The sequence below is a fragment of the Alternaria incomplexa genome, assembly GCF_024043165.1.
Source record: "Alternaria incomplexa strain BMP 0042 chromosome Unknown scaffold_3, whole genome shotgun sequence".
NCBI classification, from domain to species: Eukaryota; Fungi; Ascomycota; class Dothideomycetes; order Pleosporales; family Pleosporaceae; genus Alternaria; species Alternaria incomplexa.
The window spans coordinates 1,908,466-1,931,808 of record NW_026249852.1 but is presented as its reverse complement, the minus strand read 5'-3'; the positions used below and the strand labels follow the sequence as shown (position 1 = coordinate 1,931,808).

Here is a 23,343-nt window from a genome sequence, read left to right as displayed (position 1 = left end):
GCTGGTGCAACTCTGCGAACATACTCTATCAGTACCTGAGTACCTGGGAGCTTTTCCATTACCACACACACCGTTGAGCATGTCGCAGTCAGCACATCAGCGCTGTGAGGTCTTCGAATTAGATGTATGACGACCCAGTTGCTACGAAATTTGTAGGCCTGATCTGTGCGTCGATTATACCACTAGCGTTCAGTCGGCTCTGATTTTGCATTTGCTCTTGCCTTCCCAGATACCAAAGTTCAACAATAGTACTGCATCGCCTGTCAATGACAACTGCAAAGGAGACTCAAGCGGTACTGCCCTTACGATGGCAACGCTGCATCAACAGACTGAACGCCACGCTAGTGCGCCGCGGCTTGTTCACAGTCATAGAGGAAGTGCTCTCTCCTGCTACACCCACATTCGACCAGGCAATTCTACAGGGACGCAAAGCTTTGAAAGCCCCACTCGGGGACCGAAAGCAGAGTGATGGTATAACAGTTCCCGTGTGGGCGTACATACTCCTCGATAGCAATGGAAGTGAGCCATTGATCGTGTTTCGCGACGAGGTGCAGCTTCACTCGAATGGCGCGGAAACGGCTCAACTATACCCACGATCTGCGTCGTCCTTATTGCGAAAAGCGAATCATCTCAAATCGCCTTTCTGTCTCCTACATCAAGAAACAGACGAAGGTGTCAAGGATGGGCGCGGTATGCTATGCGCAGTCATCGCCTACTACGCCATGATAGCAGGGTTGAGCGACTGTGCCATCCGATGGCGTCGGTTTGACGCCTGTATGATTGCCGCCCTGGATTATATCAACATTACCCTGAAATGGATGAGCGAAATACAGCATGAGCCGACGCCCAGCACAGCGACAGCCATGAGACCTTCACTCATCGTAAGACTCCCAATAGGTCGAGAGGCTCTTACAAAGATGACTGGAGTTCCCCATGGCTTCGAAGTTCCGGACAGCGAGGACGAAGAGGATATCATGCCTCCCGATGAAGACATCCAAGAGCAGCCAGATATCCCAAGCGCCACGCACCAACCCGCAGTCCCCGTTCTAGAAGAGGTACCAGACACCATCGACAGCGTCTTCGGAGACGACGTGACCGGCGTCGCGGAAGAAGTCGACAGCGTCATTGGGGATGCCAACGACAGTATCATTGTGGCAAACAGCAGATCCCAAGTACACGGAAACGAGCAAGCGTGCTTTCCTTCGTTAACGATCAGGAAGCGCAAGCTGGAGGACATTACGGGAGGAAGCGATGGCGACGTGGTCGAGGAAATGGACGGGCACGGTTGGCGGCAAGCTTCTTCGGGCCGAACGCGAAGGAGGTAGGATAGTTGAATTCGAGGGAATATTAGGGTGATACGGAAGGTCACATAGTACAGTAGAGTGTTCTAAGGTTAAGGTATCGTCACTTCGAAGACAGGATGGCAGCGGCGAAGGCCGGTTATTACGTTGCCCGCCCGAGGTTTCGCCGGTTGCTAGAGCTAAACTCATCATGAGCTAGCGCATTCTGTGCAATACCAGCAAATCTGCACACATCCCTGTCTCAATAACTACAGCTCACTCCTCTCACCAGACGTCTCTCTACGCCTATTCTTGCATCCGTCCAATGCCGCCACCGCCTCATTACTTACCTTCAAATGCTCGAACTTTGGTGCATCTTCTCCCAATCCCCATGCAAACACACCACCAAGCCCCTTATCCTTCATGATGATATGCATCTTGCGCTTAATAGCCTCAGGCGTATCCCAGGTCCAGAACAATCTCTCTTCAGCGTCCCAGTAGTACTGTCCACCGCCAACATCATCATACACGCCCTTCTCCATCGCACGCTCATATGATGCGGACAGTTCTTCGGGAACAGAGTCGTGCCATGAGAATGCGCCGGCTTTCCCTAGGTCAGCGCCCGTGGTGGGATCCTCCATAAGTTCTGTCGCGCAGCCGATGGGGTTGACACTGCATGTCGAATTGGCAGCGGTCTTGTACCATTTGATGTAGAATGCCAGTCCCAAGTTCGCCTTCTCAGGCGGTACGCCGGCGTCGAGGTATGCATCGATGGCTTCAAGCGAGTTCTGGATACCGGTATGATGCTTTGTTACGTTGTCGCGACGGTTGAACATGTCGTATGTCATAATGTTCAGGTAATCGACTGATTCCATGATGGCGGGGATGGTGGAAGGTGTGAAGGCTAGCATGTCGCGTGGTAGACCAGGAACGGCTGCTGAGATGGTCTTCTCAGACCCTACTGCCGAGCGGATTTCTGCTAGTAGCTTGGGGTAGGCAATCATTTCCCAAGCTTTATTGGAGTTGAGATGGCCAGGTGTTTTGTAGTCTTCGCCGTTGCCGCCTGGGTATTCCCAATCCATGTCGATGCCTATTCTGGTTAGCAAATACCTCTAAAGTGGAGACTTTAAGATGCAACGCACCGTCAGCACCGGTCGCGTCGAGCATGGCTTTGACGTTGCTAGCGAATAGCTTCCGGCTTTCCTCTGTTCTGGCCGCTGCCGAGAAGCCATCCGTGTCACCCCATCCGCCAATCGCAACTTGGATGATCGTTCCATCCGCAAACTTGGGCCGGACTTCTTCAATGGTGGTGAAGAGCGGCCATTCATCTTGCTCTGGAGTGTTGAAGGTATCAGAACGCATGAAGGCGAGGGCCACATCAGTAATGTTCGATACCAGATTTAGCTCCGGCACCACGTTATGTTGCCTGATAACCATCAGCGACGTCGTTGCATATAGTACTCGCAGGCTTTGGCTTTACCCTGTCAGATACATGATGTACTTCAGCCTCGTCGTGGTGGACGCTGCAGCAGCAAACGTCCAGGTCATGCAGAGCCATAGCCAAAGTCTTGTAGCCATAGTTCGTGATTTGTCTTGAGGACAAGACCTTTTCAGAAGAGCACTAAGACGTGTCCAGCCGTGGTATGGTAACAGTGCACATGTGGCTGATGGCAGCGGGTCCCGAAGATGCCCCGCAACTGACTAGACCATTCCCAGACTAGCGTCTTTGGTCGACCATCGTCCACCCGTGACGGGTACCTCCAGGGCTAGTTAGTGCCAGTCACGTCTCGTCGAAGATCAACCTCGAAAGGCCTCGGCCATCGCAACAGCAATGCCTACAGCTGCTCTGAACGGAGCTGGATCGAATTTCATGGAGCGTCATGAGCTGACAACTGCTTATTGTGGCTTGCCCCGCTGTCACTGGACTGGCTGGAGACGTTGCGCGATTGGTAGGAAGAAGCCAAGAGCTTCAGCCTTCCGCAGAGGGTGTCATCCGCGCATTTCGTCTTCAGCCTGGTCCGTCTGCTCAAGGAAACCTGCTGCCTCTCAGCCTACATACTTGCCCCAGCATTCCGTCCACCTTCCCAAGAGCATGTGCTCATACCAACGTCACAATGGGGGCAACCGTGTCCAAGAACGCTACTTCCAGGTCCCAGTCGCCATACGAAGCTCTCCCTTTATCGCACGAAGAGATACGCGTCCTGGAGGTTGCGCCCGGAAGTGGCGACGACATGATCAAGTGCAAGATGAAACGCATCTCGCTGCGCACCTGGCGCGTACGAACCCGCCACGTACGAGCCTATGAAACTATCTCATATTGCTGGGGAGCTCCTCGAGATCCGTCCACCATAGAGCTCAATGGACACCTAACACCAGTACCGGCAAGCTCAGAGGCTGCTGTTAGGCGCATGCGACTCAGCGACCGACCGCGGGTACTCTGGATCGATGCAATATGTATCGATCAGTCATCGATGACAGAACGCAGTGCACAAGTAGCTTTGATGGCGACCGTGTACAGCACTGCGAAACACAATCTCGTTTACCTTGGCGAAGATGACGACGACATGGCTGAGAGAGCTATGAAGGCTCTCGGGGACGTTATGGACGACATGCGTCCCACGACTGCAGACTTCACCCTAGTGTGGGAAACCATGCGCAATGAGAATTCGGGCACTCTTTCATACTCAAACGAACCGTTTAGCGCGAGTATCGACTTCGAAGCTCTTGAAGCCCTATTCAGTCACCACTGGTTCAGGTAAGACTGTACGCCGACTATCTCACGTCAAGTTGAATTCAGCGATTATAGGCGTCTGTGGGTGCTTCAAGAAGTGGTTCTTGCGTCATCCAATACCTGCCATTGGGGCACTTACACTTTCGATCTTCTCAATATAGTACGAGCTGCACCATGGCTCAGGTACAAATATCGATCCACCCCTTCTAGTCTTTACAACCACAATGGCTTGCCTTGTGCCTCCGAGATGCTCGAGATGATCTGCCCAGACCATCGCTTTGTTTTGAATCGCGAAGATCTAGCCAATATGTTCGCGACCATTCGAAAATTCGAAAAGACCGAGCCAAAAGATAGCATCTTTGCCATTTTGGGCTTACTGGACAAAGACACGTCTCTAAAAAGCAGTCGAGCGGCATTCCTTGAGGTTGATTATGCAAAACCGCTTTCTAGCGTATTGCGAGATGCTACACGGTATTCTCTGTGTCAAACAGGTGATCTATTCGCCTTTCAGCTGATCGATCACCACTTCGATGTGTTAGCCGATTCCCAATCGTTTCCGACATGGGCCATTCGCGCAGATATGCAACGAGAAACTGGAGATGCTGTAGAGCTACCCTTTCATCTCAGTGCTAGTGACGGTCTCGAGGCGCCATCTTTACTTGATGATGTTTCTCTTGGCGCAGAAGTGCTGCTTCTCCAAGGAATAGCGGTCGATGAAGTATATCAAACGACCGCCTCGTGCCTGAGAAGTACCTGGGAGATCCACGAAGAGTTCAACGAGTGGCTGATCTCTGTCAAAGGCATAGTCTTGCGCCATTGCAACGTCGAGAGTCAGGAAGAGCTCTATCTAGCCACGGCTTTTACTCTTGTGGGTGGCATGACCTGGGACGGAGGACGCGCACAGTCAAGTGATCTACAGGTTCTTCTATATTATCTCAAGAGCTTGGCCTCAAACGAAAATGATCGAGCCTCAGATGGCGACAGGGTGAGAAGAGGCTTTGATCTGGAAGAGATAAAGTCGATGTACAACGCTTCTCGCGTTGACTATTGTGTGGGCCGCCGTTTCTTCGTTACCGGGGCTGGGCGCGTGGGTATAGGGCCTCGGTGCATGCAAACCGGAGATGTCGTTGTAGTCCTAAGAGGAGGTAGATGGCCCTTCATCCTGCGAAAGAAAGGCGACGGTTATTGGCTACTTGGCCAGGCTTACGTGCATGGTATCATGGACGGCAAGGCAGTGCAGTCACACAAGGCTCGGGGCGGATCAGAGGAGGTGTTTCATGTACGATGAAGAGCACGTCCTTCTACAGGAACGGTCCGGCGCAAGTGTAGTCCTGGGTGAATTGTAAAGTTTCGAAGAAGAACGCCTACCTGGACTACTATCACAACAATCCGCAGACCCATCCTACAGGGACTAGAACATACACGGGAACCCCGACCAAGCGACTAATTCACTCTCTCCCATGGTACCGCGATGACCCATCAACGACGAGCCACTCACGATTCCCGCAACACACACGAGATACACGATGACTGAATCCGCCCATTAAATAATGGAAGGGATGGGAAAGACGTCGACTAATTCACTACCATATTGCACCACCAACATCACATCACATCACCAAGCCCCAGGACAACGACCGCAACCACAACCAACACGCATCACTCATTCACTCATCACATCCAAAACCACGTAGCAAAACACAATCAAGCACATCATAACACACATTTAATACATCTCTCTTGCTCACACCATACGGTGCTTTCCAACTTTATGCATTTCCTTATTTTCCACCACCCATACCATACATACGCCCATTGGGTATCATGACTCCATACCCAGTGCAGTCCAATCCAACCCAATCCATTTCCACACCATGCTATGCAGTACTTTCGTGTTTGAAGCAGATAAAAACCCAAGAAACGCCCTCGCTATGCATACAAAATCTTCATATGATACACTCCTTCCTCCAATATCTCTGACTTCGTTCCTCCTGTCCATGGTGTGACGCGCAGTTCAATAGTGAAGGGAAGGCCAGGGTACGGGTACGGAAGAATCAGACGACTAATCTGAGAGTTCGATGGCATCGTCTTCCGTTGCACCTGGTTTGCCGTTTGCACCGGGGTCTGCTGCACCGCCGCCTTCGTCACTGCCGTTCTCACTACCATCGTCTTCATCTTCGTCTTCGTCCTCGTCTTCTTCGTCGAAGGACTCTGCATCCTCATCTTCTTCAATCTCGTCTTCCTCATCGAGATCGGAGTCTTCGTCGTAATCGAGCAGTTCTTCGTCGTCGCCGTCCTGCATCTCAGAGTCTGCGTCTTGGGCTGCGTCTCGGTCGTAGTACTCTTCCTGCTGCTCTTGCTCCTGATGTTGCTGGTAGGGCACAGCCTGGGAAGGAGTAAACTGGGCTTCGGGATAAGACGATGTAGTGCCAAAGTGGCCATAAGACTGGACGTCCTCTTCGTTGTCGGTCATGATGGCGTGCTCATCCTGAGCATCGACATCGATGACGTGTGCGCCGTTCATCAATGCAACATCGCTAGTGAACTGGTCTTGCTTGTAGCTCGCCGGCTGGGATGAAGTCTGCTGGACGAAGGAAAGCTGTGTGGGTATCGGTGACGAGATATCCAGTGGCTCTGTGCTGGCGGGTCGGGTGCTAGCGGGTGATTTGCTGAGACCCTGTTCGATTCGGTATGCGCGTACGGCTTCCGCGCCTTGGCCGTAGAGATGGCGTGGTACGAAGCGGCTTGTGCGTTCCCAGTATGCTGGACGGTTCTTGGTGGATGTGCTAGTGCGGAGGGTGCTGCCGTATGTCGATGTGCCGTATGTGGACTGTCGGCTCTGAGATGCAGAGAGTCCAAGGTTGGGTACGCTGCGACTCCAGTCGTGTTGGACATTTGAAGAAGTGGCGGCCGGAGAAGCAAGACCTCTAGCTCGTGCAATAAGTTGGCTGGCATTCGCGTCCAAGGATCCTGATCGATGCAACGACTTGCCTGGGGTGAAAGAAGGAGGCGGCATTTCAGCTCTTGAATCTGCCAGCGTCCGTCGCGCCCTTGCAATCAGATCGTTCGTGGAATCGTTGAATGAAGACCGTCCGCTGAACGACATTGCGCCGTTGAAGGAGTGAGACGGTGATGTCGTGGATGTTGACTGCCTAAAGGACTCCTTGATGGCATCAGCACGAGCGCGCTGTTCTTCGAGCATAGTTCTCGGTGCTGACTGCTCATGTTGCTCCGGTGCAGGCGACGCTGGTGACAACTTGGGTCGCTTGGGCTCGATGAGCTTGGGCTTCTCTTCGTCTGATGAACCAAAGTCGAAGCTGCGCTTCCGGTGCTTGCTCGGATCGATGCCCATAGCGCGCAACCTGAACCAATCCGTCTCGGTCCGGTCTACTGGTGCATTCGCAACGGCTTGCTGATATGCCTGGGAGTATGCGGTGATTGATGTGCTGGCGTTGCTTATGCTCTTGTCAAAGGTAGACTCAGGAGATGGGTTGTTGACCGGCACTGATTTGGCTGAGTTCACACCATTCGTCTCCGAGCTCTGAGCCTGGTGTCGCTGTTGCGTTCGTTTGGCGCGCCGGGAATTCGAAGGTTGCTGAGACACCGATCGCCCCTCTGGTGGTACTGCTGCTGTCGTCTTACCGTTCGATGTTGCCGGCTGTACCGGTGCAGGCGCGTCTGCCGGTTCTTCGTCTGGTCCGGCCTCCGCCTTTGCCCGCTGTTCTTTCAGTCGCTTCCTCCTCTCTCGTGCCTTCTGTAATTTCCTCTTCTTTTGCACCGCCAACATCATCTTGGCCAAGCCTGCCCGCTTCAACTCATCTAGATATCTCTTATGCTTCTGATCTACCATCGCCACTCTCCTCTCCATCTCTACAGTGATTGCAGCTTCCTTCGCTAAATTCATAGCAGCGTTTTCGACGAACTGCATCAGCAATCCCTCCTGGGGGTGGAACATAACATCCGCCGTGAGCGCATGCAATGCCGAGTCCTTCTCTCGTATCCGTGTTTGCCGTGCTTCCTCCTCTTGTGCTTGACGGAATCTCGCCTGTCGAGCCAACTCTTCTTGCTGCTCGCGTGCCTTGCGCTCTCGATCAGCCTGTTCTTGCCGCTGTCGCGCAGCCGCAGCTTCCGCAGCCTCAGCCTCACGCTTCTGCTCTGCTTCCTTCGCTTGCTTTGCTCGTTGGGCTTCCTGTACTCGTTGGCGTGCTTCGTCCAGTTTCCGTTGCTTCTCAGCTGCTTCCTTCTCTGCCTTCTGTGCTTCATCTTCTTGTGGAGAAGTATCCGTCGGAGGCGGTGTTCCTGATGGGGTGAAGGACTGTTGTGGGGTTTCTTGCGAGGGTGTAGCATTGAACGAAGACCCAGTAAAGTTGAAAGCAGGAGCTGCCTTGGGTGTAGTCGTAGCCGCGGCGTTGTTCTTCAAGAAAGGACTCACGGTAGTCGGTGTAGTCGTAGCAGGAAGCTCTTCGCCCCAATGAAATCCTTTCTGGAATTCAGCTTCAGCTTTCGCCCGAGCAGGTGAGAACTCTACTATTGGGTTGAAGAGGTTCGCTGGATCTTGTGGTGTTGTAGACTGAGGCTGCGCAGTGTTGTTCTTCAGGAAGGGATTTGCGGGAGTCGGTGTGGTGGTTGGCTCGGACTTCGCAGCATTGTTGAACTTCAAGAAGGGATTTGCGGCGGTCTGTGGCGTCGTAGATTCCGGTTGCGCAGTGTTGTTCTTTAGGAAAGGGTTTGATGATGGTGCAGTCGGTGTCGACTGGAATGAAATGGTGTCCTTGCGCAAAAATGGATTGGCACTCGCATCCGCTGGTTGCCCAAACTGAATGCTGTTTTTCGAAGGATCGAAAAGGCCAGGCTGGACGGCTTTCGCGAATGGATTTGAAGTTGTGGTGGAGTTGCCATTCGGCTGAAAGGGAGATGCGGTCGCGTTGAAGCCAAAGCCACCAACAGATGGTGTTGCGTTGGAAGGTTGCTGTTTGAAGACACTGCTGGTCTCTGGGATGAACAATGACGTCTGGTCTTCCATCTGTTGAGCTTGCGTAGCAGACAGCCCGCCCTTCTTGGCTTCCTGCACAGTCATGCCTGCGATGACAGTCGACAATGGACGGCCACATCGCTTGGCCTCGACGATAGTTGCGGAGAAGAACTGAGGCTTGATGTCGGCCTTGGCGAGGACATTCGCTTTCCTGTCGTAGTGCTTCTGTTTGATATCCATGAAGCGCTGTCCTGCCTCGTTGAATTCGAAGACAAAACCGTGCGCCTCGCAAAACTCGACGGCCTCGTCTTCAGTGTCCATGCCGAGTACTTCTCTCAGCCTGTCTGTTGTCCAGAATTCGACGGAAACCTGATGCCTGTAGAGACCGACTCGGTAGCAACGCCAGACTACATCCAGTGCAACGTGACGGACCCTGTTGAAGGATATAGCGGCCGCACATGCCATAAGATATGATACCCGTGGCGACTTGATCAACTCCCAAAACCGCTTCCAATTCGACTGGCATTGCACCCAGTTATCGTAATTCCTGTGAATGAGGATGGACTTGAGGAGGCGGAAGATCTCGAGAGCGGTCTGGACCCGTGGGTTGTTCCTTAAATCGCTAGGTAGACGGTGAAGTTCGTTCTCGAGCTGGGTGTTGGCGTAGATGGGAGCCAGGATGAGGCGATATGCCCAAAACTCGGCTTCGCACTCTGATATGATGTTGGCGCGTCGATTGTCGGCGTACCGCTCCTTGAGTGATATGAGGGTTTGGTTCAGCTGCTCGACGTCTTGTTGATGCGAGTAATCGTCCTTGGTACTCCGCGCCATGTGGTGAGCCGACAACATGTAGAAGCGGGCGCTGTACTCGAGTGAGGTGAGTAGTACCGCGATGTCGGCCCTGTTCTCGATACGTTGTGTGCGGAGGTCCTTTCGAACGGCGCGTGTGCGGTCCCAAAGCCATGAGTGGAGGAACTGGAAATCGTCTTCGTCTAGGCGGCCGTACAGGTACTTGAGGGTTTTCTGCGGATATTAAATCACGATCATGTAGAGAGTACTGCTAACTTACCAAGCAGGTGGCTGGCGACCGAATCTCTGAGACCAGCTCCACGTCCATGCCTGCCGCTGACCGCGCGTATGCCTTGACCATGCGCGACTCATCTGCGATGCGCTGGCTACGGGAGGGTAGGTGTTGGGTCTCGGGTGTACATTCGGGGGCCTTGACGTCCAGTTCGACTATGCGACGCACGCGCTCGTATTCCGGGCACATTTCCTGGCAAAGACCGTACAGCTTGACGGAGTCGATCAGGCGCATCTGGCCTTCGGGGTTCATGAGACCATCGCGGACGAACTTCTCGCGGATCTTTGGGCGCTCCGCTTTGATCTGTGCCTGTCAGTATTGACAAACCACCGTGATATCTGTAGTCCTTACGTTTTGCAGTCGCTTCTGATATTCATGAGGCGCAAAGGATGGCGCAGAATTCCCGCCGAACGGATTCGAAGTGGAAGCGTTCCTATAGGTATCGAGTTAGAATAGGCCGCGAGCGGCCATGGAGGCCCTCGTCTAGTATAGATCGCAACGACGGCGGTGGTGTAGTATGCATCCTGGTGATGGCGCCCTCGGTCCGCCCGCGCCCTGTGCCAACGTCAGAGGGAGTATGTCGACTTACGAATTGCCGGAGTCGTTCTTCTGGCGTCCCTGCCCGCCTTTGTATAGACCTTGCGCCGGTCGCTCTTCGTTCTGCGCATTGTTCCTGCCGCGTGCGCGATTCGCGTTGGAGTTGTTGCCGCTTTTGGGACCGCGCCCACGATCGCCTCCGCTGGCGCCTCTCCCACCTCGCGGTGTCGCCATGGTCGCGACTCTATCACGAGCGTGTTAGTGCGCGATCAGCCAGGGTCAATGGCAAATGAAACAGTGAGGCTCCGGGTGCGGTGGAATATCGGTAGTCGGTTCGGTTGCGCTGGTGGCCGAGTCGGGTTGAGTGCGACTGGCGGGCGCTGCGAGAAAGCATCAAAGGCCCATCCGTGTCGCGAACAAGAGAGCCACGGATGAGCTCAGAGCCCGGGCCTGTGACGCGGTCCTAGCGCCTTGGCACACGACGTGTGGCTGGTGCCCGAGTCGCCGCTTCCACTTTCACCCTTGCTTGCAACATCAACAGCTCAATTCACTCACAACCTCACGCTTAGCCTTCAGAAGCTAGTAGATTCGATATCTTGATTGATATCTAACATATCCGAAATGCGTAACTATCGACGTGCGATACTTACATGTCTTTTCTCCCCTTATTTACCTCTACCTGGGTTTGACCGCCTCGCCTCCACAATACTGACGGTCACCCAACTTCGTCCACTTCTTCTAAAGACCAGCTACCCCCCAGATTTTATACAACGCCGTTCAGCAAGAACAGTCCCAAACATAGGCAATCCGTTCCCTATCCAATTACGTCCTCCACTAAGCAGCCATGAACTTTTGTACCAGCGTCGTTGCAATGCAGTCGTGGGCGGCGTGACGTCGTATGGGGTATATTGCAAGACATGGACCATGTAGAATGCAAAATCAAGAAAGTGCACCAAAGCATATTCCAGCGAGTGTGCCGAGGCATCCAGCATGGGAGGTGCCCAGTCGCTGTGCTGGAACGGAGCTTGACAAATGCGACATGATAGAAGATGAGCAATGGGTAATGAGATCGTCGCAATCGTGAGTCGTTCCGAAGAAGGAAAAACATAAAGATGAACCGAAACGGATTCGAGCATGTAAGCAAGACGAAATAATGCACGCTAAGTCGCAGGCGATTAATGATGAGAGCCTTCCGACTCACAGCTGATGCTGGACAAGTGCGGTAGGCCGTCGAAGAACGACGGGACAAACATGTCATACTCGTAAGGATATCCGGTATTGCTGCTGAAGGCGGTACTCTCGTCTTGGTGATGGTACGGCGTGTCGAACATGGTGAATGGCTGGTGGTATGCTGATGCAGACACTGGAAGTACGTTGTTTGAGCCAGGAACCTGTCGTGACTGCGGTACATGGTGGTAGCCGGAATGACTAGTACAGTACTGCATTGGCTGGCTGCATTGCAAGTCGCTCTGACCGCGGGTCTGGTTATGAAACGGGGTGTGGTTGGCCACCTTGACGTCTAGGTCCATGTCCTCATCTAGATGAAGAGAGTGCATCGACTGACCAAAAGAGGTGTTGGGCGTCGTAGTAGAGCTGCATGGATGCATGTGTTGTGATTGCGACATTGCCGGTCCTCGGATGGGGGCTTGCGCTTGCTGTTGGGATTTAGGAGGTCGCCGAGCTTTCTCCTCCCGTGACAGGTGCGACTCAGTCGCGGTGTTGTCGACCTCGGTCTCGTTGCCAGATACATCGGCGTCAGGCTCTATCCTCGGGGGTGGAGTAGCCCTAGCCCGTCGGAAGCGCTTCCTAGGTACGGGTTGCTGGCGTGGCGGTCTCGTCAATGGCTGCCAAGTCACATGCGTCCCTCTACGGGGATCTTGGTTGTTTGTGCCTTCAAAGAGGTTGTAGTTGAAGATGTGATCTTCGTATAATTGCGCAATGTCGAAGAGGTTCGGTAGAATCTCGGATAGGGCTCGGCCTTGCATCCGCTCACTGAATCTGGATCCTTTCGACGAGGAGAACTGGTCTGGTGGCGTGGTCTCAACGGCATACTGCGCGGCGTGTTTGAGCTTGGCGACCCATGGACTTCTACGCTTGGCCTCGTCGATTTTGCGGTGCTGAAGCATGAGATCGACTGCAAGTTTCAAAAGGCCTAGGGAGAATTAGCTGTCGCTCACTCTCACAGGCAGATGTGATAGCTTACCCGCCTTATCCAGATGCGAAGGCTCTTCATAGGGCACATCGTGGGGCCACCAAGGTGGGGTGCATTCAGAGGGCTGCTCCCTAGGAAGCTTCTTGTGGTAGGGCCCATACAGGCTGAGACGCTTAGGCTCCAGTTGCTTGACCCAAGCCGTGACGATGGGCCGCACTGGCTTCATAGTGAGCTCATCGAGTCTTCGGTGGAAGAAGCCCATCAACGGTTTGACATCGCCAATGTAGAAGGTGTAAGACTTCTGTGTTGCCACAGGGACATCTCTATCGTCGTACTGCTCGTCGTCTCCATCTTCGCTGAAGTGCTGAGCTGCGCCTTGACGTGGTTCACCTGCGCGCGACCGAGCTCTCTTCCGGCTCTTGGGTTGAACTTCTCCCGACGTAGCTGGGCCTGTTAGCGGGGGCGCATACAGAGCAGGCATTTGATCTTACCTGGTACCTGGACCACGGTAGACTGGTAGACTGGTGTGGGGATGGCTTTAGGCGGATCTGCCAGACGGGCTACTCCCTGCGACTTTGCTGGGCCGTTGCACAGGTGTTCAAAGCCGGGGATGGGCCTAAAGACGTGTTCCTCTCGGCCCTCAGGCGAGATGACCTTCCAGCAGCCGATAGGTGTAGGGACGGCAACGGGCTCGTCTGGTTCGTCCTTCTTGATGGTGGCTTCGACAGCGTGCGAGGATGTTGCCTGGAGAAGTCAGCATATGTGCTCGTCGCTATTGCCGTCTATGATGCCACGCGCCTGCCGGGTCCGGTTATTTGGGCCAAGGCGGCCGCTAATCGTCGCGCCAGCGGCTCATGTGGAGGGAGGACCCGAAACCTTATCTACAGTGCCCCCGAACGCAAAAAGAAACCGTACTCACCGACAACTGCTCCTTCACATCACCAGCGTGAACCATCGCCCACGCGTTTTCCCCAAATCGGTCTACCGCCATGGCGCCGCCATCGTCCTTCCGTATTGGTCGCCGGTCCTTCGCGTGAGGAGCCAATGGGTCCACGGCCCGGAACATCGCCATCGGTAGCTATGGAGCTGCAGCTAGCGAATCCCGCGAACTGATCGATGGATCGCCTTTGTGTCGTATGGGCGTATTTTTCCGTCTTATGGCGCCCGAGGAAAGCTCGAAAGTACGAACAGGCTACGTATCGGTCAGTTAGCATCTTATACTCTACAGGAGCCATGCCCCTGGAGCGACCGAATGAGGCAGTATTGCTTGACGAAATGACCAAGATCATCTACATAGACTAGTCGAGTACAGTTTTGGAGTGCGCACACTTCGCTTAACCTATTGCGCTGGCAGTGCTTACCTGAAAAGAGCAAGTTCTAGAGGAACCCCAGTCTTTGGATGAACGCAAGATGCCCCTCTTCCGCTGCAGATCCGAGATAAGCCAGAGCTGGATGCCGAGGTGGATGCCAACGAAAAGCCTCTGCTATATCCAACAGCAATGGGAGGTACGACTCGTCACGAGCCTTAACCCGCAGCAACGAGACTTGGATAAGGTGGCTAGCCGAAAAAGGCTGGGTGCGGAATCGGAGGAGGGTGGCACACAGGCCTGACCGGTCTTCCAAAGATTGTGTGCCAATGATGCAAACCCAAAAAGAGCCACGGTTCCAATGATAAAATGCAAATACAAGAACGTGATACTGACAGCGACAATAGGACCGAATGTATTGACCGGGCTCTCAGGTTATAAAGCAGGCCTTATTCTGCTATGACAACTGAGCCCTGCACTGTTCGACTCCTATCTACTGCACGTAACCTCACAGAATCCACTTGGCGACGACAACACCCCGGCATTTCAGCAAACGAGAGAAGACATCGCATGATCTGGCCACCCCGCGGATGTCGACTCGAGGGCTACCGCAGGTGTTAAGGGATTGAGGCCTCATCAGGCCTGCGCATCTGAATTGGGCTTGCGGAGACGTCTTGTGCATGACTCCCGCTTCCCCGTCCGCACCTGCCTTCACTCTCAGTCGACACGATGCCAGAAAGATGACGAGTGTTAGGCGCGAACAGGGGTCAATGTCTCCACAAGGATGTATACACACTAGCGCTAAAGCATGCTGCATAACGGACACGGGGTCGTGCCGTGGGATTCCATCATGCAAATCAGCAAATCGTATCTGGAGGCCTCGAATCTCCGATGAGTGGTTCCATGGGAGATCTGTTGGGCATCGAACACCTGCACACTGCCATCGTCACTGTATCAGATACCGAAATCAACATCCGATTATATATTGGATGTGGACGTGTCAGGACTTAACCCCACCTTCCACCTTTACACATCCCACGTGAGGAAGTACGCTAGCACACACTTCGACGATGGCGTTTTTCGGAAGACCAAGGATGGCTAGACCTCGCCGTTCTGTGGGTTTCGTTGATCCTCGGGATCGTCCTCGCTTACCGCATTTCCGCCAGCCATCGCATGAGGCGGAGGGGCAGTGGAGGTCAGAGACAACCTTCCCGCATCCCCGAACCAAAGATACATAGCCGCTCAAGCAGCCAAAGGGTCTTCGACCCCAAAAACCTACATCCACTTCAGCGCCACGGCCAGACTGTTCTAGACGATGTACAAAGGAATCCTTCACAGATCCCGTTACGATGTCGCTCAGGCCCGCACCGCTCATCCACTTACCAGGCTGTTGGCGTGAGATTGAGTTCAGTCTGACTCAGTATCTGATCGATCTGGCTGTAAGAACGCCCAGAACAAGTTAGACAAAAACGTCCATCTCGCTACTGCGTGCGCGCACTGGAACAATGCTGAACAAATTCCTGCACATCGCCGCGAGATGCGTCTTCCCTCCTGCTGTTCTACCCCCAATTTTCCACCACTGACCTAACTCACCGCCAACAAACCTGCCAGATCTAAACAAGCCAACCTCCAGCAGATCAAATCGTATCGACGTCCCCAAACCAGACAAACCAGACTCGGACCCAGACCCAGGCTTCCCTCTCTCCCGAGCGCCACACCGCCCTCGCACTAGCAAGGCGGAGATAACGTGTCACCCCGTTGCACAACGTACTTCTAATACGGCAACGGGCCGCTGGGCTAAACCAGCCTTACCCCAGCGGCATGCACCACCCACGTCCAGCTTCCGTTTCCGCTTCGTATACCCAGTTAGATGCACCAATCCCGCCTTCTCCTTAGCAATGTTAGGCTCCGGCATATATGCGCCACCCGCAAGAAGCGGAAGGTAGTGAACCGCGTTTAGTCGTCCACGGCTGCCGTGTCACGCATGCTTACCTTGCAACTTGGGTTTTCTCTCCTGTCCCTCGTGTAAGCAGGGGCGTAGGCGGCGGGTGGACATCGCTTCGAGCCCGTTCTTCGCGTCGAGTTACGGAGTCAGATGGGAGGATGTGCAGAGGCTGTCAATGCGTGACGAACGCCGGAAAGTAGTTTCGTATCGAAGGCGCAGGGGTAGCGGGACTGGAGCCGGGCTGGGTGCGTGGGCTTCTGGAACGTGGAGTGGTGGTGGTGCTGCAGCGAGTTCACCGCTAGGTCAAGGTACACAGCGATGATGAGGGTGTAAGGTTTGGGGTTGGGTGGTGAAACGTTTGCTTCCGAAGGTCAAGCTTGAGACTGCTAATACTGGATGGCGACTGATGCAGAAACGTAGATATGATGCAAGTGAAACCCCGGTGTATGGGTTCAACAAGTGATGATCATATGTTTCTGATCGCCGAGGTCAGAGTGCGGTCACTGTAGCCGCGTCCAACGGATTTTGCTTCCACCTACTCCTAGAGACTGGACTTGGTGGGATAGAGTTTCGATATATAGACCGCGATATATTCTAGACTTCTCGCGTCACACGTTCACTTCGGTGTTCCTGGCTGTAGTGACGCATTACTATACTTGTCTGATGATGTCTATAGAGAATTCATGTCCACTGACAATCACCATATGGATAACCGTGTCTTGGCACTGCAAGACTATCATCTTGGCTCAGAGGTAAGAAAATCAAAAGCAGATGCATGTTAGACCCAGTATTAAAATTCTATACACGTTTCCACTTGAACTTCATCAACCACCTGCGAGTAAATCGCGAAACTACTTTTCCCCTCTACCTCCATCACTGCTCAAAGTTTTCCGCTCACCACAACGCCTCGCCATGCTATGAAAACGGTACAACTCCAACGTATCTATTCTGCGAAAATCTCTAGAGAAGCTGATGTGTTAACTGTTTCCACACACCTCTTCTATCTCCATCAGTCACTTCCTCCTCACGACTGACTCATATCCAATGCGTTCAACAACCCCGCCTCCTTAACCAACTCATAGAACAGCCCCTTCCGTCTGACCAGCTCCGCCGGGCTATCAAATTCCTTGACCTCGCCCTTGTCCAGCACGATAATCCTGTCTGAGTCCAAAATCGTGTTGATGCGATGCGCGATAGTGATGATTGTGCGGTTGTTGAACATGCTGGTGCGGAGCGTGGTTTGCAGCATGGCGTCTGTTTCGACGTCGACGGCGGCTGTGGCTTCGTCCAGGACGAGGATGTTGGAGGGAGTGAGGAGGGCGCGGGCGAGAGAGACGAGCTGGCGTTGACCGGAGGAGAGGTTGGAGCCGCCTTCGTTGATGGTGGCGTCGAGTTTGCCGGGCATGGAGGAGATGTGGTCTTTAAGGCGAGCGTGGTCTGTGAGGGTGATTAGATGGGAAGTGAGGGTGAGGGGTTGGAGGAGAGCTTACCTAGTACACTCCAGAGCTCGGTGTCGTCGTGAACGTGCCCAGGGTCGAGATTGTCGCGCACGGTACCCTCGAATAGCGCTGCATCTTGTGGGATGATAGCCAAGCGCCTGCGGAGGTCAAGAAGACCGATAGTGCTGGTGTTGAGATTGTCGATGCTTACATTACCCTCCGCAGGTTCGATGATGCGGAAAAGCGCAAGGGTAAGTGAACTCTTGCCAGCGCCTGTTCGTCCAACGACACCAATCTTCTCCTTTGGCTTGATTGAGAGGTTGACGTTCTTCAGCACCAAGTCAAGACCAGGCCGATATCGGGTGCTGTAGTTGTCGAAAGTGACAGCGCCCTGGGACGGCCAGCTGATTGGTGGTCTGTTCTTGGAGATGATCTCAGGCGCCTCGCTGGGTAGCGCGGCATACTCAAGCACACGTTCCACAGAAACGATGTTGGTCTCCACTTCAACAGTCTGGCGAACGATCCAGTTGAGACTTTGAGTGATCTGAAGCGCATACGACATGGCCAGACCCACCGTACCAGCCGATAAGCCGCTGTGGCTAGCGACGGACACGATGGCGAGACCCGCAGCAGCCAAGATGATGACTGAGCCAAGGAATTCTAAGCGAACAGCCAGCCATCGGTTGGCGCTGATGGAAGGGTAGTATGCACGCAGATTGGCATCGACACGCCACTCATTCTCCATCTCGAAACGCTTCTGCTGGTTGTACGCGCGGATTGTGCTCATACCGCTGAGACTCTCCTGGAAATGGGCATAGATTGGGCTGCGGCTAACGCTGTCCAGGCGCTTGAGCTCCCGTGATGTGCGCAGGTAATATCGTTGGATGTAAAGGTAGAGTGCGCCGAGCGGCAGGATAAGCGCAACGAAGGCCGGGGTCGACCACGAAATGACGACAAGGGTGAAGCCAGCTGCATCGGTCAGTCAGTCAAGTGTTACACAAAACGGGTTGAGTGTGGGGTGGCTGCATACCTCGGGCGGAATTGACGAAGAGCATGTTGAATGTTCGGCTAGAGGCACATGTTAGAAAGCCACCGGCAGACGAATCAGAGAGATGAACTCACGCTAGGACTTCGTCGACTCGGTAGATGTCACTGTCAATAAGTTAGCCAGTGTCGGTGAAGTAAACATATGGGTCCAGGGTCATGCTCGGCGAGGCAGTGGGCGACGGTTAGACTGATTGAGACAACCTCCACCGCCGCCCCTCCGCCTCCCCCACCCACCCATGTTCGGCGAGGAAGTGGGCGAACAGGTCAAACATGTTCGGCGAGGAGAGTGCATGAACAAGGTATCGGCAGACGTGGACCGGACCGCGGCAATGACTTACCTCGAAAATCGATTGAGTATGCGTCCTGCAGGTGTAGTCTCAAAGAAGCTCATTGGCGAGCGGAAGATGGCAAACGCCATCCGCTCGTGTAGCTTCCTGCTAGCTTCGATGGAGCAGAAAATCCAGAGGATCAACGTCTGCACCACGACCAGGGCAGCAGATCCCACGCCAAACGCGAAGTAGATGCCGATGTATTTCCCCACATGAGGGTTCCCGCCGTAATGCTGGTTGATCTCTGACCAATGCTTTAGCCACACGCTTGCGCCTGCATGATGTTAGCGTCAACCTCAAAAGACGAAAAAGTGACGAGCCAATAGCGTGCTACTCGAAGGCCAAGGACCACGTAGAAGCATTCAAGGCTGTGCGACTTACCGATTGATGATGTTTGAGCACCCAAAAGGAGCATCAGATAGATGGCGACCGCTGCAAGATTGCTTGTCTTTGCATATTCGCCGTAAACGGACCACTTGACTTTGCCTTGCTCAGAGAACTCCTTGGTCTGCTTGCTCTTGAGCCCACCGCCCTCTTCATCGTTCATCTTGCCGCGAGGTCCCTTGAAACTGGCAGTGCTGGCTCGACGAAGGGTCTGGAAGCTCGACTTGCGGCCCGTACCGCCTCCGACCCTCAAGGGGGCGAGAGTGGCGCCACCCTCCTGGGCGGCCTCAGCTTCGGCTTGATCTTCCTCGTCGTCTTCGCCGGTGGGACTACCACCGTAGACTGTAGAATCTTCATCGCTCATGATGCTGTCGGATGTGCGAGTGCTGTCATCTTCTCCCTGGTCTTCGTTCTGAGATGTCTTGATGAGCTGAGCGATTTCACCCTTCATGGCCATTAGTTGTCCGTAGCTGCCTCTCTCTAGAATCTTGCCTTCGCGCAGTAGCAGGATCATGTCGGCTTCCATCAGAACGGGGATGGAGTTGGTTGCCAGAATCCTGGTCTTGCCCGCAAGTAAACCCTTGGGTCCGAGTACGTTGTCGATGAGATGGCGTCCAACGTGCTGGTCAACAGCGGATAAACAGTCATCGAGAAGATAGATGTCTGCACGCGCATAAACCGCACGAGCAAGAGTAAGACGAGCCTTTTGACCACCTGAGAGTGAGATACCTCGTTCACCGACCTCGGTCTGGTCGCCATCGGGAAGGGAGCCAAAGTCGTCTCGTAGTGCACAGGCATTGACAGTCTTCTCGTAGAACTGGGGATCCCAACGATGACCAAATACGATGTTCTCGCGAACGGAAGCGTTCATGACCCAAGCTGACTGTGGAACATACGCAGTCTTTCCGCGTAGAACGACCTCTCCATGTATCTTCCACAGATCACCGAGAACTGCTTGAAGAAGCGATGATTTGCCTGCACCGACGCGACCGACAATACACGCGAGGTCTCCCTTGTGCGCGGTGAAGTTGATGTCATGGAGAGCACGACGCTCAGCGTTCTTGTCCCAAGTGAAGCTAGCATCGCGGATGCGCACCGACTCGTCGCCATTCTCAGTCACAGCGTCTTCGCGGATAACGGCATCCTCCTGCAACTCATCGGCAGTCAGGTAGCCAGTAATACGGCCAACAGCTACACTAGCCTCAACGATGGCGGTGATAACCATAGGGAGGATGGCAAGTGGGAAAGTGAGGAGGTTGAAGAGCGTAAGAGCAGGGAAGACAATGTCAGTTGTCAGAGCACGGTTCTGCGTCCAGACGAAGACACCAAAGGTTGAGCACGACACCAAGAACGGAGTTGTAGACCAAGTGAATGTGGAGAACGCCTGGGTAGCACCAATCTTGCGCAAGGTCTTGAGTTCCTGGTCGTTTCGGATGGTGTTCAGGCGGTTGGCAAAGGCAGTCGTCCAAGCGTAGAGCTTGATCGACTTCATGTTGTTGAGAATCTCAGAAATTAGTTTGGTACGCGAATCCTTGTTCTTCATCTGCTCCTTCTGCAGAGTCTTCATCCACCGTGCAATCACACCGTTGATAGGAATCATGACGAACATGGCGGCAACACCTGCGAAACAACTGACACCAAGCAATTGATACAACGATAGCATGCACAGGATGATTTGAAAGGGAGCTGACCACAGTTGTTGTCCGTATTGCGCAAGATCCTGGAGACGCTGTGTGTCCACGGCCATGTAGTTGACGATATCACCGGTTGACTTGGACGCGCGACCCTCGTTGGATAGACGGGTGGACTTGGAGTAGATGGCAGCCGTGAGCGAAGACTTGATGCGCATGCCGGTTTCGAAAGACCGCTGGAAGTATTGGTGGAGGCAGGCGGTCTGGGAAACGGATACGGCAAACATGGCAAGCGCGATGGCCGCACCGCGAATGAGAGGCTGGGGCTTTCCGGGGTAGTTGGCACGGTACGAATCGACGAAAGTGATCAGAAGCCTCAGCAACTGGGGCTGGGCGAAGTTCAGAACGTCGCTTATGGTCTTGATGGCAGCGCCGCGGAAGTAGGGACCGCCGAATGAGCGGAACATTGCCAGCCACAACGAAGGGCGCTTCTTCTCCATCTCATATTTCCACGCATCCTCAAATGTCTGTGAGGTGTGCCGGGTGGTGTCGCGCTTTCGGAGGTTCCACAGGCTGTCCTGGGTGAGGAAAGTCTTGTATCCTTGCTTCATCATCGGTGTCATCCAGCCAAATGTCAAGACAGAGAAGACGTCTGCGTATTCGTATGGACATTCATCGTCGTCTCCAAGCATGTCGTAGTCGCTCATACGCTTCGGGACCAGCCATTCCAGGACGAATGAGAGCCCAGCCAATCCAACACTAGCGCAGAAGACTGCGAAGTATGCCACATGTTCGCGATGTACCTGCTGGGAGACGAGGGAGCGGAGCTTGACGGCGTATGCGATGAGCAGGAAGAGCCAGTAGAAGAGGACCACGCCGTTGGCATTTCGCGACCGCCAGTGTTCGATATACTGGATGTGGAATACGAAGCCGAGAGAGACGACGGTGATTATAGATGTCCAGAAGCGGAAGTCACCGGCCCATACGTCTTTGTAGTATTCGATCTGGAGGGCTGCCTGGACTGCTGTGGTGGCGATGAGGGCGCTGAGTGACGTCTGGTGGCGCAAATTGTTAGCTACTACTCAATCTAATACCTAGATGAACCCATAGTCTCGAACATACCAGCTTCGCGTAAAAGTGCCAATTGCGCTTCACGGGCTGCGGTGGGCATTTCCTGTAGAGATACCACAACGCGCCTACTCCGCCCACGATTCCAAACGCCGCGACGACCGCTATCCATACATCCAAGAAGCACGGAGTGAAGTCGTATCGTATCGGGCTGATTGGGCCCCAGCCCTCGCTATTACCGCATAATGGCTGGCGGTGGTGCTTCGAGGCCGTCAGATAGCCGTGCGCAAGCGGTATGCTGGGGAGGAAGGGCGTCTGTTGTTGGCCCTGCATCGATCGGATGGTGCTTGTGATTGCCGGAACTCTGATTGTCGCAGAGTTTAGGCAGATCAGGGCGTCGAAGGCGGCGAGAAGGTGTCTAGGCGGTTGCGACGCGAGGGCACTTTTGACATGAGAGCTCGGGCCGTCGGTATGATATAATCATTGCTGCTTACTAGCCCTACTGCCGATAACGCCGCGGGCTACGCAACCGACTAACCCCCAGTATGTGGTAATAGACTATGCCACGATACCGATGATTCGACTGAGCGCAGCGTAGTCGAGCCTACACCGGAGTACAGCATAGAGGCTGTGTGGCTGCCTCGTGGACCATGGGCGCATGCGACACTGCCGAAAACATCGCGAACCGATGGGCCGGTCTTTGTCCGATCACCATCCCGGCGAACAGGTTCGCAGCTGCCTCCCAAGATCAGGACACCAAATCACGTGCGCGACCATCTCGAATTGCGCGCAACGTCAATCCATTATCGCATCGATCTTTGATGTTCATCGTCGGTCACAGGCAACAGTTGTAGTACTGGCGGTGTAAGTTGTGAAAAAGAAAGGTGGCGGGACGCGTGCTGCCTACATAGATACCCAATGGCCTCTGCTTCGCAACCACTATATCACCAACAACCCAAGCGGGCCTTGAATTCAAGAGATGGAAATATTGAAGAACTATGGCCAGCGAATAGGACATCCGCCATAGTACGAATTGAAGTCTCCACGCACCGCGCTCACTACACACGAACCTGTATCCCAGTTACCACCATCTCAAAGTCTCAAAACCAACAGTCGACTACAACATATCGCAGTCCTATGATCTAGCAGCTAGTAGCAGCATCGAATGAAGAAGCGTGCAGACAGCACCGCTGACATGTCCAGTTCAGTTCCTTGGTCCCGCCGACAAAAGCCCACTTAGCTCCAACGCATGCATGTCAAACTCAGCACCCGCTAAACACCAAGGCCCCACGACCCACAACCCCGGCTTGGAACACAATACCACGCTAGTAGGATCGCCTTTTGGTGTTCCTCTTGTTCGTTGAGTGGTCTGCTGTCAGCTGGGTATATAATACTTACCACCCACCTGTTCTTTCACATACGACCATAGGATCATGAAAA

The 23,343-nt window shown here is 53.9% G+C and overlaps 5 protein-coding genes across 5 annotated transcripts; 2 read left to right on the top strand and 3 right to left on the bottom strand.

Annotated features, from left to right (window-relative positions):
- Positions 1-266: 266 nt before the first annotated feature.
- J4E90_003020 (uncharacterized protein) lies at positions 267-1,325 on the top strand (the record flags this gene model as incomplete). The annotated part of the gene is made up of 1 exon (XM_051432593.1): positions 267-1,325. The coding sequence occupies one exon, from the start codon at positions 267-269 to the stop codon at positions 1,323-1,325; it is 1,059 nt and encodes a 352-aa protein (XP_051294015.1).
- A 224-nt stretch (positions 1,326-1,549) lies between these two features.
- On the bottom strand, positions 1,550-2,642 carry J4E90_003019 (uncharacterized protein; the record flags this gene model as incomplete). Its single annotated transcript, XM_051432592.1, has 2 exons — positions 1,550-2,370; positions 2,423-2,642. 2 exons carry the CDS (start codon positions 2,640-2,642, stop codon positions 1,550-1,552), a joined length of 1,041 nt encoding a protein of 346 aa, XP_051294014.1.
- Positions 2,643-3,394: 752 nt separating this feature from the next.
- J4E90_003018 (uncharacterized protein) lies at positions 3,395-4,039 on the top strand (the record flags this gene model as incomplete). The annotated part of the gene is made up of 1 exon (XM_051432591.1): positions 3,395-4,039. One exon carries the CDS (start codon positions 3,395-3,397, stop codon positions 4,037-4,039), a length of 645 nt encoding a protein of 214 aa, XP_051294013.1.
- Positions 4,040-6,073: 2,034 nt separating this feature from the next.
- Positions 6,074-13,744, bottom strand: J4E90_003017 (uncharacterized protein; the record flags this gene model as incomplete). The annotated part of the gene is made up of 9 exons (XM_051432590.1): positions 6,074-10,006; positions 10,053-10,367; positions 10,416-10,497; positions 10,654-10,845; positions 10,898-11,051; positions 11,803-12,753; positions 12,805-13,197; positions 13,245-13,497; positions 13,739-13,744. The coding sequence occupies 9 exons, from the start codon at positions 13,742-13,744 to the stop codon at positions 6,074-6,076; spliced, it is 6,279 nt and encodes a 2,092-aa protein (XP_051294012.1).
- Positions 13,745-17,029: 3,285 nt separating this feature from the next.
- Positions 17,030-22,236, bottom strand: J4E90_003016 (uncharacterized protein; the record flags this gene model as incomplete). Its single annotated transcript, XM_051432589.1, has 7 exons — positions 17,030-17,442; positions 17,496-18,413; positions 18,475-18,512; positions 18,567-18,596; positions 18,830-19,094; positions 19,202-21,890; positions 21,958-22,236. 7 exons carry the CDS (start codon positions 22,234-22,236, stop codon positions 17,030-17,032), a joined length of 4,632 nt encoding a protein of 1,543 aa, XP_051294011.1.
- Between the last annotated feature and the right edge of the window lie 1,107 nt (positions 22,237-23,343).